At 38.8% G+C, this 13,018-nt stretch overlaps 1 protein-coding gene across 1 annotated transcript in view; it reads left to right on the forward strand.

The window, feature by feature from the left end:
- ptprt (protein tyrosine phosphatase receptor type T) overlaps positions 1-13,018 on the forward strand; it is a gene marked incomplete in the record, with an annotated part of 388,491 nt that overhangs the window by 368,241 nt on the left and 7,232 nt on the right. Inside the window, 6 exon segments of the mRNA XM_014015350.1 lie at positions 2,442-2,596; positions 6,996-7,131; positions 10,921-11,070; positions 12,219-12,392; positions 12,470-12,601; positions 12,677-12,802. Of these exon segments, the coding sequence (XP_013870804.1) occupies positions 2,442-2,596; positions 6,996-7,131; positions 10,921-11,070; positions 12,219-12,392; positions 12,470-12,601; positions 12,677-12,802 (873 nt within the window).

The following is a 13,018-nucleotide window of genomic DNA, read 5'->3' on the forward strand; positions in this document are numbered from 1 at the left end:
GTTTGTGGATCCACCGCAGACTTCAAATCCTGGAAGAGACGAGAACATGAAGAGAAAACCAATCAGGAACCAAAAGTACCAAAAACTCCCTGAACTGTGCAGCCGCTCACGTTTCTGATGGGTCAGTTTGTACTCACCTGCATGAATGCTGCTGAGTTAGAGCTGATGTCTGCTTGTTTAGCTTTTTCATTGTAATTACTTAAATTTGTGTGGTAATTCAGCCATTCATATATTGAAATGTTCCTTCATTCAAGAGACGGCTTTATGATTTTGTAATTTTTACACTGTTCAATGGTGTTTTTTTATTTTTTACAAATATTTATCTAATAGAAGTACATTGACATCTCTCAACTTCTTTCAAAAGTCTTAATCACTTTAAAATCTGCTTCAACATGCTTGGTCTACTTTTGTCTTCTTGTGCTGCTTTAGTTTTAAACTGCGATTCAGCAACGTGTAGCTTTTAGGTTTGTATGGGATAAGATAACTGTCAGAATTCTTGTATGTGTAAGAGCCTAAATTTGTACATGTAAGTCTATAAACGTACATATATTTGTGTTGATAAGCCTGAGTGGTCTGTTGACTGACCTTTGTATTTGTTCAAATAATTGTTATGGGCAGGTTACAATATAAAAATGTTTGTCTTAATCATGTCTTGTGATTATTTGACAGGAGTTTTACTTTTAAACTGTAAGTGTATTTAATTTAGTTATGTTAGTTATAGGGTTGGGCATAATCGTATCGTGTGCAATTAATCGTCAGAAAAACACTAATCGATTACTTTTTGACACTTGACGATTAATACGATTAATGCCACCAGGCAGAGTCCGCTCGCTGCTCCTCTCCGCTTCAAATATGTTGAACATTTAAAAAAAGGTTCTGTCATTTATTTATCTATCAACACAATTTAAAATTTGATGTATAGACCGAAGTCTGTAATTTTGACACAATTTGGAACAGATTTGTATGAAGAGCAAATCTTTCCGACTAAATTGGCCATGTGACCAGGACATAACGGTGTCCAGGGACTCCACGGGATTAATCATCAAATTAATCGTTATCGGCTAAATACCACAATTAATCATGATTAATTTTTTTGCCAATATTGCCCAACCCTAGTTAGTTATGATAGTTTAGTTATGATGTAAATACAATAAAAATTAAACAAGATTTAGAATAATTATCATTTTGATCCATTGCAACAGAAGAATGAACCACTGGTGTGAAAGTTTACATTTTAAACTTTAATTAAATATCAATTTGGTGCTTTAGCAAATTAATACAATAATGGGAAATTAAATATTGTGATATTTGAGTGTATCAGTATTTTATTACACCCCTAGTATGAATATGAACCAATCAAATTCCTGAACATCACTCAAGCCCCTATTAAGCCAAGAAAGCAAGTTTTACAAAACAGAAGTAAAATAAATAAATATTGTTTTAAGGACAACACATGGCTACAGTATTGGCAGTATAAACATAAACAAAAGAAAGGAAAATTCACTAAAATCCCAACTATTGAGGTTGTTTTAGCTATTCCTGGGTGGTCTTCCATACAGGTACTAACCAGGCCTAACCCTGCTCAGCTTCTGTCCTGAGCCTGGTTCTGCTGGAGGTTTCTTCCTGATTAGCAGGGAGTTTTTCCTCTCCACCGTTTGCTCAGGATGGGAGACTGTGATGAAGTGATTCAACACAATCTGCTGCTTTCTTCTTTACATTGTTCTTTTTATGCACAGTGTCCTGAGACAACATATGTTGTGACTTGGAGCTATATAAATAAACTTGAACTTCTGAGACCAGACGAGATGTGGCATGTTCAGGGTGGCATGGCGGCCATACTGGTTTATTAAAGGTTAATAATCCAACGCAGCTGCCTCAGTCTCTGTAATAAACCTTTTATTTTCATTTTAGTCAGTTTTATCTCATTAAATTCACAGATTCTTATTTTACCTTGAGTTTTATTTAGATGAATATTTTTACCTTGAAGTTTTTCATAAAGATTGAAGGAGTTTGAAGAGTGTCAGAATCTCCTTGTGAATCGAGCTGAACCGGAACGTGGCATTTCTTCCTGCAAGTCCCTCCCTGAGGAGCCATCACCAGACTTGTGAAATCAATTAATCTTTTTTTATAGAGCCTGAGTGGCCTTCAGATTCCTCAAATTTCTCCTGTAAATTAGGCAAATGAGCCACGGTAAGTCTTCCCGCCTCCGGTTCCCAGAAGTGGCCCCAAACATCCAGAAGATTGATCTATTTCCACGTGAAACCAAAGAGGCGTCGAGGCCTATATTCCACCGGCTCGGCTGTAAATGAAGGCTCTGAACTGTGATGTGTCTTTTTGTCACTTCTCCCCACAAGAGCAATGAATGCATCTGTCATCAATGAGAGCTGAAACTCAGAATCCTTCTCATGAAACTTCCATCCTAACTTTTTTTTTCTTTTCAGAAGGGCCATCATGAGATCCGAGAACTCCGTCAGTTCCACTTTACCAGCTGGCCCGACCACGGCGTTCCCTGCTACGCCACGGGACTGCTGGGCTTCATCCGGCAAGTCAAGTTCCTGAACCCACCTGATGCTGGACCCATAGTGGTCCACTGCAGGTAAGAAGATAAACTCTGATTAATGGCTGACAAACAACACGTCAGCTGAGGAGGTAGATGAGGTATAAGGCTTGGAAAACCCAGAGACATCTGTGACATAAAGAAGAATAAAGGAGTTTGATCTGTTTTCTGCTCAGACAGATGAAATGTTGTTTTTGAGACAGAACTGAGGGACAAACTGTAAAAAAGAAGAGTTTCAGTATTTCCTCTCAAGGACAAAATCTAGTTGTTCCCATCGTGCTGAGTTTCAAACTACTTTAATAAAACTTATTTTTACTCCATCACCAGCAGGATTAGATAAAAAAATGAAGATATTTTTTGTTTCACCTCCATGTTCAGCTTCAACACTTGAGGCAAATTAAATTCCTTATCTTTACACAATTATTTTTAAAAATTAGTTTTTTACAAATTAATTATAAATTGGTTTATTCTTCCCTTAATCTTGTTAAAGTTTAGTGTTTTTTACTTTGATAACGTTAGCCAACACCTCTTAATCATGATAGTCGCTAGCCTCTGTGTTGCTAATGCTAGCTTATCCCTGCTAGTCGCTAGCCTCTGTGTTGCTAATGCCAGCTTATCCATGCTGGTCGCTAGCCTCTGTGTTGCTAATGCTAGCTTATCCCTGCTGGTCGCTAGCCTCTGTGTTGCTAATACTAGCTTTTCCCTGCTGGTCGCTAGCCTCTGTGTTGCTAATGCTAGCTTATCCCTGCTAGTCGCTAGCCTCTCCGATGCTAACACCATCTTATTAATGCTAGTCGCTATCTTCTGTGTTGCTAATGCTACGATAGTCGCTAGCCTCTGTTTTTCTAATGCTAACTTATCCCTGCTAGTCGCTAGCTTCTGTGTTGCTAACAACATCTTATCAACGCTAGTTGCTAGCTTCTGTGTTGCTAATGCTATGATAGTCGCTAGCCTCTGTGTTGCTAATGCTAGCTTATCCATGCTAGTCGCTAGTCTCTGTGTTGCTAATGCCAGCTTATTCATGCTAGTCGCTAGCCTCTCTGATGCTAATGCCAACTTATCCATGCTAGTCGCTAGCCTCTGTTTTTCTAATGCTAGCTTATCCCTGCTAGTCGCTGGCATCTCCGATGCTAACACATCTTATCAATGCTAGTCGCTAGCCTCTGTGTTGCTAATGCTAGCTTATCATGCTAGTCGCTATCCTCTGCGATGCTAACACAAATGAATAGTCTCCTTCTCATTTTCCAGCACCAAACTCTCAGTTAGCGATGCCAGCTGCTCAGTTAGCGGTGTCGGCCTATCATTAATCAGATTAATATCTTGTTTAGGAAAACATATAGCCTCCTGCTACAAGGATGTAGCAACCTCTGGTTGTGCTATAGTCTTACTTTTGGCCCTCATACTGTAACATCAGAAAACTTAATTGCTGCTTAATGCTGGAGGCATTCATACTATTGTTTTCATTTTTCTCTTTATTCTTTATTATTCCAGTTTCTTCCGTACGTTTTTTGGACCACTTCTCCGTCCACAATTTTTGTGCTATTTAAACCATTCATATATCAAAATGTTCAGCTATTTAAGGACATTCCGGCTATGTAACTTAACTTTTTATACATTTTTATTTTTTTAGCAATTTCAATTTTTAAGCAGTTTTTTCCCCATTGACTTTGAATGGGTACATTTTTTGGACGGCTTTTCCTTCCACATTTTTTATGCTACTTAAACCATTCATATAAAAAACCTTCATCCGTTTTTACCAGATTATTCTCTAATATTTGTTGTTTATGACATCAGAGTCTCTGCAGCTACTCTTTCTAGACAAGTAAACAACAAAAGTGAAGCTAAAAGCAGGGGGTAGAAGAAGAAAGCAGATAAATGAAGAGAGCTGGAGCGTAAACAGACAGGCGTGGTGGAAGTATGTCGACGGACGGGCAGGAAGTTATGGCAGTCACTTCCAATTTCCGGGGCCACTCTAACACTATTGGCCTGTGTCATGAGGCTTTCAAACACACACACACACACACACACACACACACACGCCACACAGCAAGGCCCGGCAGTATTCTGGTCTCAACATTAATCACAGACGCTGACAGGTAATCTGCCGAGGCGCTCCCTCCTTTTCTCCCTCTCTTCTCTTATCTCTCCTTCTGTTTCCCTCTCTCTGCAAACTGTCAGAAGGATTGCACAATGAAAGATGGGGCTCCTGCCTCCTCCTCCTCATCTTCATCCCTTCACCTGCTCTTTTTTTTTTCTCATGATGATCACGGTGGCTAACCTCTGCTCACCAACCCATGTCCCGGCCTCCTCCCCTCCTCTTGTTCTGTCCATCCTTCTCCTCCGTCTCTGCCCTGCAGGCACGGCTCTTCAGACGGTGTCACTTTAACACATGACATGAGATATTAAAGTGTCCAGACGTTTGTGTGTGACTGAGAGCGAGAGACAAACGAGGGGACAGACAACTCCCCCCATTCTCTGTCTTTTATTTGTTTTACCTTGTGCAACAAGTGCTTTAAAAGCTTCTCTAAAACTAAATAGTGTGAACACTTCACAATCATTCACACTATTGAGATCATTTTTTTCTTATATTGTATCCAGAGTTGTAAAGTAACTAAGTACAAATACTTTGTTACTGTACTGTAGAAATTTTGCGTATCTTGCGTACTTGTGTAATTATTTTTCAGCGTACATTTTACTTTCACTCACTACATTTTTTAAAAAGGTAAGAAGTAGAAAGTTGTTTCTATTTTATTCTGAGTTATTACTTAAAAAATCCTCTCCTGATAAATTGTGTCTCCTGGATAGAGTGAATTTAATTGTGTTTGGATGAGAAGTATAAATATATACCATTCTGACACACTGTTAGCTTGTACACAACCCATCACAGCTGCACGCTGCTAGAAAATATATTTTTTGGAGAAGTCACCTCCCAATAAATGTCATTTTGGAAAATCTAACTGCTCACTTTTACTCAGTACTTTTACTTTTAATACTTAAGTAGATTTTGTGAACTTTGTGTTCACTGCTGTAAAACCATTAATAAATACCAAGATTCAGTGATTTAAGTCTTGTTTGTAGGGTTTTAAACTGATGCTTCTCCACTTTTAAACTACTTTATTTATAAAACTAGAAGCACTTTGAGAGTGCAAACCTCTGCAAAGTTCAATTTCCTCCATCCTGTAAGAGTTAACGCACAAAAGCAGAGATGGAAACACATTTACTGAATAAGTTCTGACGTAGTGAACATTTAAGCAGCAGTATGCACGGGATTTCTTCTGGTGGAGTCCAATGTGGAAAAAGGAAAAAATTCAGACGCATCACCTGACGTTATTGTTGAAAGCTTTCACATCGGTGCTACGTGATTTAAAAAAAGCAGAGTTTTCATCGCGCGTTTAACCGCACAGACACACACGTGTCTTCCTATCTTTGTGAGGACCACACACAGCGGTCAGAACCACGCTCTGCGCATTGTTTTTTCCCTAAAGTTTGTCGAGAGGTGGAAAGAGGGACGCACAAAGAGCTCTCAACTTGATCTGGCCTCATTTAAATAATAAAACTGAACAAACAAACAAACAAACAACCTCCGAGTCTGAAGTCCACCGCGTCACTCCTCTTCCTCAATCTTCATCGATCTGTTTACAAGCCTACAACAACGTGGTGTGTTTGAGGAAATGGGAAAAATAGGTTTCATGCTGCAATCACGAACTTCCTGGGCACAAAACGTTCTCTAAATGCGCAAAATGTGCACATTATGGCAAGAATTATTCATCATTACATCTGGTTTTAACATTACTTTCATAAAGTTTGAAGTCCAAACACTGAAATCTGTGATAGTTTTTTACAGAAGCCCTGTGAAAGCATCACAGCTTTGCCGATCTAAGAGGATTAAAAGAAAAAATTCCTGTATCCGCATCGTGATCTGGAACATCACCAAAATCTAATGGTGTGTTACTTCAGCGAGTACCCACATGTGGTGTAAATGTCATGACAATCCGCCCCCAGGTTTTTGAGTAATGTTGTCCACAGACAGACAGACATACGCAACCGAAAACATTACCTCCTTGGCGGAGGTAAAAAAAATATCCAGAATGAAGCAAATATCAGAGACTGAGACACTTATTTCATTTTAAAAAAGAAACCAAGTTTGGCTTAAAGAAAATCAGTCATAAATAATTTACCTGTCTCTCATTGTCAGAGCTGTTGAATTCAGTCTGTTTTGTGCACTTGTTTAATAAACTGTTACTTTTTTATCTGCTTCGGACAATGAATCAAATTTATCCATTAAGGTAATTTATTTCCACAGATTAATTGTCCTTTAAGAAAAGAATCAACGTTTTAAACTGTTATTGGTTGGAATATTTGAGGAAACGTTTCTTACGTGAAGTTTTGACAGAACAGCGAGTTCAGTTCGTAAATATAAAATGTTGTTTCTGCGCAGCGCCGGCGCAGGCAGGACGGGCTGCTTCATCGCTGTGGACATCATGCTGGACATGGCTGAGAACGAAGGAGTGGTGGACATTTTCAACTGCATCCGTGAGCTGAGGTCGCAGCGAGTCAACATGGTGCAAACGGAGGTGAGTGGCAAAACGCAGCAGATTACAGGTAAACACAGGTGTCAGTCTGACAGGTGTGTGCGAGCGACACCGTTTTATTTATTAACCCTTTAAACCGGACAGTTTGGATCAGAATAAAAACTCTACGAGACTTCAGAAGCAGAGAAACCTTTTTATAAATAACTGACAACAAAATAGCAGAAATAAAAGAAAAACGGGCGTCTGCGTGTCGACTATAAAGTGAGTCTGAAGGTATTTTACTGAGAAGTCTGGTCTTAAAAAGGTGTTTGTTTTAAAACAGGAGGATTCGTTTCCTCCCTCAGCTACCTTCAGTCGACCTCGTTCCTCCCAGAAAAACCTGGTTTCAAAGAGCCGACTCTTCCTCCAGCCACGGCTTCAAGCCTGAAACGGACTTTTAAAATCACTTTAAAGGTGTAAAATTAAAAAAAATCAGAGAATCCTGATCTTGCTTTCTTTGATTCCTGCTCTCAGTAACGTTGAGTCTGTGTCTGGAAGCTAAATGCCTCCTGACCTGCCTTTTAAAATATGTTTGGGAGCAATTTGTCTTGTTATTGCTGCTATTATAATCCTGCTCTGCACAGCACAAGGCAATTAATCTTTTAAAAGGTAGAGGGAGGAGGAGTGTGTGTGTGTGTGTGTGTGTGCGTGTGTGTGTGTCTGGAGTGGCCCAGAGAGGTCACTTTACTGATGCTTTCCAAACCCTGTCTGTCGGCTTGATGGGCAACAAATCAACATTCAGCGGACCCTCAGAGAGGAGGTTGGAGACAAACAGGTGTGAGAGGGAAAAATTAAAACCAGACTGACATCAAATGGTTCAGTTCAGTACCTTTATTGTCCCCACAAGGAGGGAAATTTGATTTACAGCAGGTATTTCCAACATACAAACAACTTATACACGTACACTTGATTTATTGTGTTGAAGTCTGGGGGAAAGCATGTAAAATAATTATAAACCTTACAGAAAAGAGCTGTAAGAATTATTACTAGAAAACACTACAGTCACCATCAAATATATTATTTTATCTGTTGAAATTATTGAGGTTCTATGAGTTGGTTGATTATAATATTTTACAGGTTATATATAAGGCTCATAAATGTATATTACCTTTAAACAACCAATTAAATTTTGTTCAGAGAGAAAGTTGTTATAATCTGCACTGTAAAAACTGTCCATCTGACCAAGTTTTAAAACCTTATATCAGCCAAAAAGTCTTTTTGATCTTGTTTTGAGACTGATTTACTAAACAAGAACTGATTGTGTAAGAATAATCATCTTGTTTTCAGAATGTGTAAGATTATTTGTCTTGTTAGTCTGAAAATTTGACTCAAATTAATTCAAAAATTTCTGCCAGTGGAGTAAGAAAATTTTACTTGGTAAGATTCTTGAAATAAGAAAAAATTGAGACAATTAAAGTATTTTAAGAAACTTACGGTACGGTGCACAGCCCTGTGTCTTCTGAATAAATGAAAATGATTTAACACAGTTGTTTATACTTTTAGCAGCTCTTTTTATTCCACAGCTGACCTGCTAAAAATGACAGATTTTCTTTTCTGGATCTCTGACAGACGGACTTCAATCTCTGAACTCGTAAAGTTTTTATTTTTGATTTTTGCTGTAATTTTCATGAATGGACACTTCCTGATATCTGAGGCAGGAAACACAGCCTTATATGGTGTTTTTGGGGTGGTAATTATGCTAATCTCCTCTCTCGTGCACGAGCAGCTGGATACGAACAGGTGAATTTACGCAGCTCATTTACACACTTTTCCTGAAGATAGAAGAGTTTGTTGAATCTGACGTGACATGTTCGTACGAACCCTTTGTACGAACAAAAGTAAGAGAAATTTAGGAGAAGAATACGAACATGTTGTTGCATGAGGCCCATTATTCTTACTCAATCAGTTCTTGTTTAGTAAATCAGTCTCAAAACATGATCAAAAAGACTTTTTGGCTGAAATAAGATTTTAAAACTTGGTAAGATGAACAGTTTTTGCAGTGAAAGGGGTGCAGATGTTTGTGAAAACCTGGATTTTAGAACTAGTTTGACGGAGCGATGTACAATCTGGAGAGTGACGTCAAAAATGATCAATGTTTATGTTTAAGAGAATGATAAAAGTCACTTTGATAAAGAGATATGAAACAAAATGATGTGTGTTCATATGAAATGTTCAACAAGGATTCGAGGTTGTTTTTGTTTACTTTTTCTTGTTTGTAGATTATTATTGTTTAAAATTTTAATTTTGGGAAGAAAAAGGCGCAGATACTATAAGATATTTTTCTTCTTTCTGCCGCCTTTCATTTTATTTGTGATTTATATTTTTATTATATATAAATTTATTTTGTTACTTTTAAAGAAATGAATAAAGTTTAAAAAATATATAAATACACTGCTCAAAAAAATAAAGGGAACACTTAAACAACACACGCTAACTCCCGATCTTAATCAATGAAATATTCGCACTGAGTACTTTGTTCTGTACAGAGTTGAATGTGCTTCACAAAAGTTTGATTTACTTGGACTTAGCCTGCGTTGTTTAAGTGTTCCCTTTATTTTTTTTGAGCAGTGTATATATATATATAATACATAGACCAGGGCTATTCAACTAAATTTCTCCGGGGCCACAGTTGCTGCAGGCCAACGGCACAGGGGCCAAACATCCAGCAATTAAAGTCATTATGTAAATAAACCAAGTATTACAAAGATCTGTTACCTTTGAAACAGTTTATTTTACTGGATTTAATCATGAATACAACATACAGAACCCTATGTAATAAAAGAAGGGTTAATAAAACAATAAAAATAAAAAGAACACATTCTGCCTCATTTACCACAAATAATATTTATCTCTGACTTACCAAATTTTTAAACCAATTTTATTTTCACTTTCGTTGTTTTAACTGACTTGAATGTTCATAGAAATGGTTTTTACCAGCTTGTAGCCACGATTCTGATGTTTCTGTAGATACCAAACATGTCTAAATTTAACTAAAAGAACTTAGAGTAATTAAAGTAGACAACTAGGTGTTTGGGCGTAAGAGATGAATGAACCAATTGGCGGGCCGAACTTTGGTCACTTGCGGGCTGGATTTGGCCTGCGGGCCGCCAGTTGAATAGCCCTGACATAGACAATGTCGAAGCATACAGGCAGCAATTTATAAAGGTTTAAATAAATTTTAAAACTATAAATTTATAAATTTAAAAATCTGATTACTCTGGGTACAAAGAAGTTCTACCATCGGTTACTTTTAATCCTGGAAAACCTAAAACTCCTCAATTTTAAAAACATACAAACATAAAAAAAACCAGCCATCCGTAAATTTATAGATGAGATTTAAAAACTACAAGTTCAGAAGATTTAAAACTACGAGTTTAAAGATCTGATTGCAGTGGGCACAAAAGAGCTCTACCATCGGTTACTTTTAACCCTCCAACCAGAGGGAAGAAGCTGTAATTCTGTAAAACGTTACTTTTTGGGCAATACAACAAATACATATATCATTATGTGGGATTGGGCTACCTTAATTATCTTGTTTGCAGCAATTACAAATTTGTTTAAGCAGTTTTTGATCTGAACACTTAGATTTCCAAACCAAGCAACTATAAAGTTAAACCAGATTCAGTAAAAGACTCATGATCCTTCTGTTTACAGTAAAAATGTTCCCCTTCCTTAAAAAGACAGAAACATAAATGAGCTGCAGTGTTGCTGTTGAAGCTCTTAGCTGTTGAGTTTACCAGTGAGCGTTTGGACTCGGTCGGTTCTAAGATGTTGTGTGTACAAACGTTGCAGGAGCAGTACGTGTTCGTCCATGACGCCATCTTGGAGGCGTGTCTATGTGGGAACACGGCCATCCCAGTGTGCGAGTTCAGAGCTGTTTACTACAACATCAGCAGGCTGGATCCACAGACCAACTCCAGCCAGATTAAAGACGAGTTCCAGGTGAGTCCGGCTTCTTCACTTTCTGTTTTTTTTTTAAAGGGATCCATGATTAGTTGTAACATTAGACTTTATTTGATGAACATTTATTTTAACTGTAAAATAAAGACTGTAAAAATACTGTAGATGTTTAGTTTTGTAAATTTTTTAAAATATATTTTAACACAGACGGAGCCATTTTATTTACACACAAAGCATTCTGGGTAAATGATGACGTGGATAGGTCCTCGGTGTGAGAGAGCTATATCAATTCAGTTTATTTATATAGCACCAAGTCACAACATCTGTTGTCTCAGGACACTGTASATAAAAAGAACAATGTAAAGAAGAAAGCAGCAGATTGTGTTGAATCACTTCATCACAGTCTCCCATCCTGAGCAAACGGTGGAGAGGAGAAACTCCCTGCTAATCAGGAAGAAACCTCCAGCAGAACCAGGCTCAGGACAGGAGACCATCTGCCTCGACCGGCTGGTTGGAGGACAGGAAAGAGACGCAGACAAACACAGAAGAACTGGTCCAGGACTGGTCCAGGTGCACCTTCTTCTGGAAGAGACAAAGAAAAAACATGATAGAAATAATAACAATAAACATGTAGAGAAGAGAGACTAAAGACAACATCAGAGTGAAGAAATGTGCTGTTTGTGCTCCAGCAGCAGCGATGAACAGTTTAGCTTGTTAGTTTGTAGCTAATACATATAAGGAAATATAGCATCGGCGCTAAAGCTAACAGGCTAAGCTGAGGTTGTTCTTCCATGAAGCAGCTCTGTTGTCCTCCATCCATATTTTCAGTTCCAGGCTGAGTCATTTCTACCTTCTCCTCTCTGTCAACGCTCTCTGGTTTCATTTAAAAGAGTCGATCATCAGATATTGTCCAAGATTAACCTTCAGGGTGGATATAGCTCGCTAGCAGCCTCGCACCGAGGACCTATCCACGTCATCATTTACCCAGAATGCTTTGTGTGGAAATAAAATGACTCCATCCGTGTAATATATTTTTAAAAAAATACTTAAAAATGATAAAAACTAAACACCTACAGTATTTTTACAGTCTTTATTTTACAGTTAAAATAAATGTTTATCAAATGAAGTCTACTGTTCCGTTTAAAGAATGAAGGTAAAAAAGGTTTAATCGTTGGTTTCTAAACCCTCAGACTCTCAACATAGTGACGCCCAGAGTCCGTCCGGAGGACTGCAGCGTGGGTTTGCTCCCTCGAAACCACGATAAAAACCGCAGCATGGACGTCCTGTCGGCGGACCGGTGCCTCCCCTTCCTCATCTCTGTGGACGGAGAGAGCTCCAACTACATCAACGCAGCCTTAATGGATGTAAGCTTATGATCTGTTGAAAGCTGCCAGTCCCGCTTCGATTGGTCCGGTTTTTATTTCGTGTCGTCCCAACGCAGAGCCACAAACAGCCAGCAGCCTTCATCGTTACCCAGCATCCTTTGCCAAACACCATGGGAGACTTCTGGAGGTTGGTGTTCGACTACAACTGCTCCTCCATCGTGATGCTCAATGAGATGGATGCAGCGCAGGTAGGACTGCACCGACGCACGTACAGCTCTTAGGAAGATGACCTCATTTTAATGTCGACATCCTGTTTGTTGTAGCTGTGCATGCAGTACTGGCCCGAGAAGAACTCGTGTTGTTACGGTCCCATTCAAGTGGAGTTCATATCAGCAGACATCGATGAAGACATCATCAACCGGATCTTCAGGATCTGCAACATGGCCCGGGTACGCCAGGCTTTCAGTCCCTGATTTTACTGGTGACATTTAAACTGGCTCAGACTCTGGTTCTGGATCAGACTCTGGTTCTGGATCAGACTCTGCTTCTGGCTCAGACTCTGGTTCTGGATCAGACTCTGGTTCTGGCTCAGACTCAGACTCTGGTTCTGGCTCAGACTCTGGTTCTGGCTCAGACTCTGGTTCTGGCTCAGACTCTGGTTCTGG

The sequence above is a fragment of the Austrofundulus limnaeus genome, unplaced genomic scaffold (genome assembly GCF_001266775.1).
Source record: "Austrofundulus limnaeus strain Quisiro unplaced genomic scaffold, Austrofundulus_limnaeus-1.0 Scaffold127, whole genome shotgun sequence".
NCBI classification, from domain to species: domain Eukaryota; kingdom Metazoa; phylum Chordata; class Actinopteri; order Cyprinodontiformes; family Rivulidae; genus Austrofundulus; species Austrofundulus limnaeus.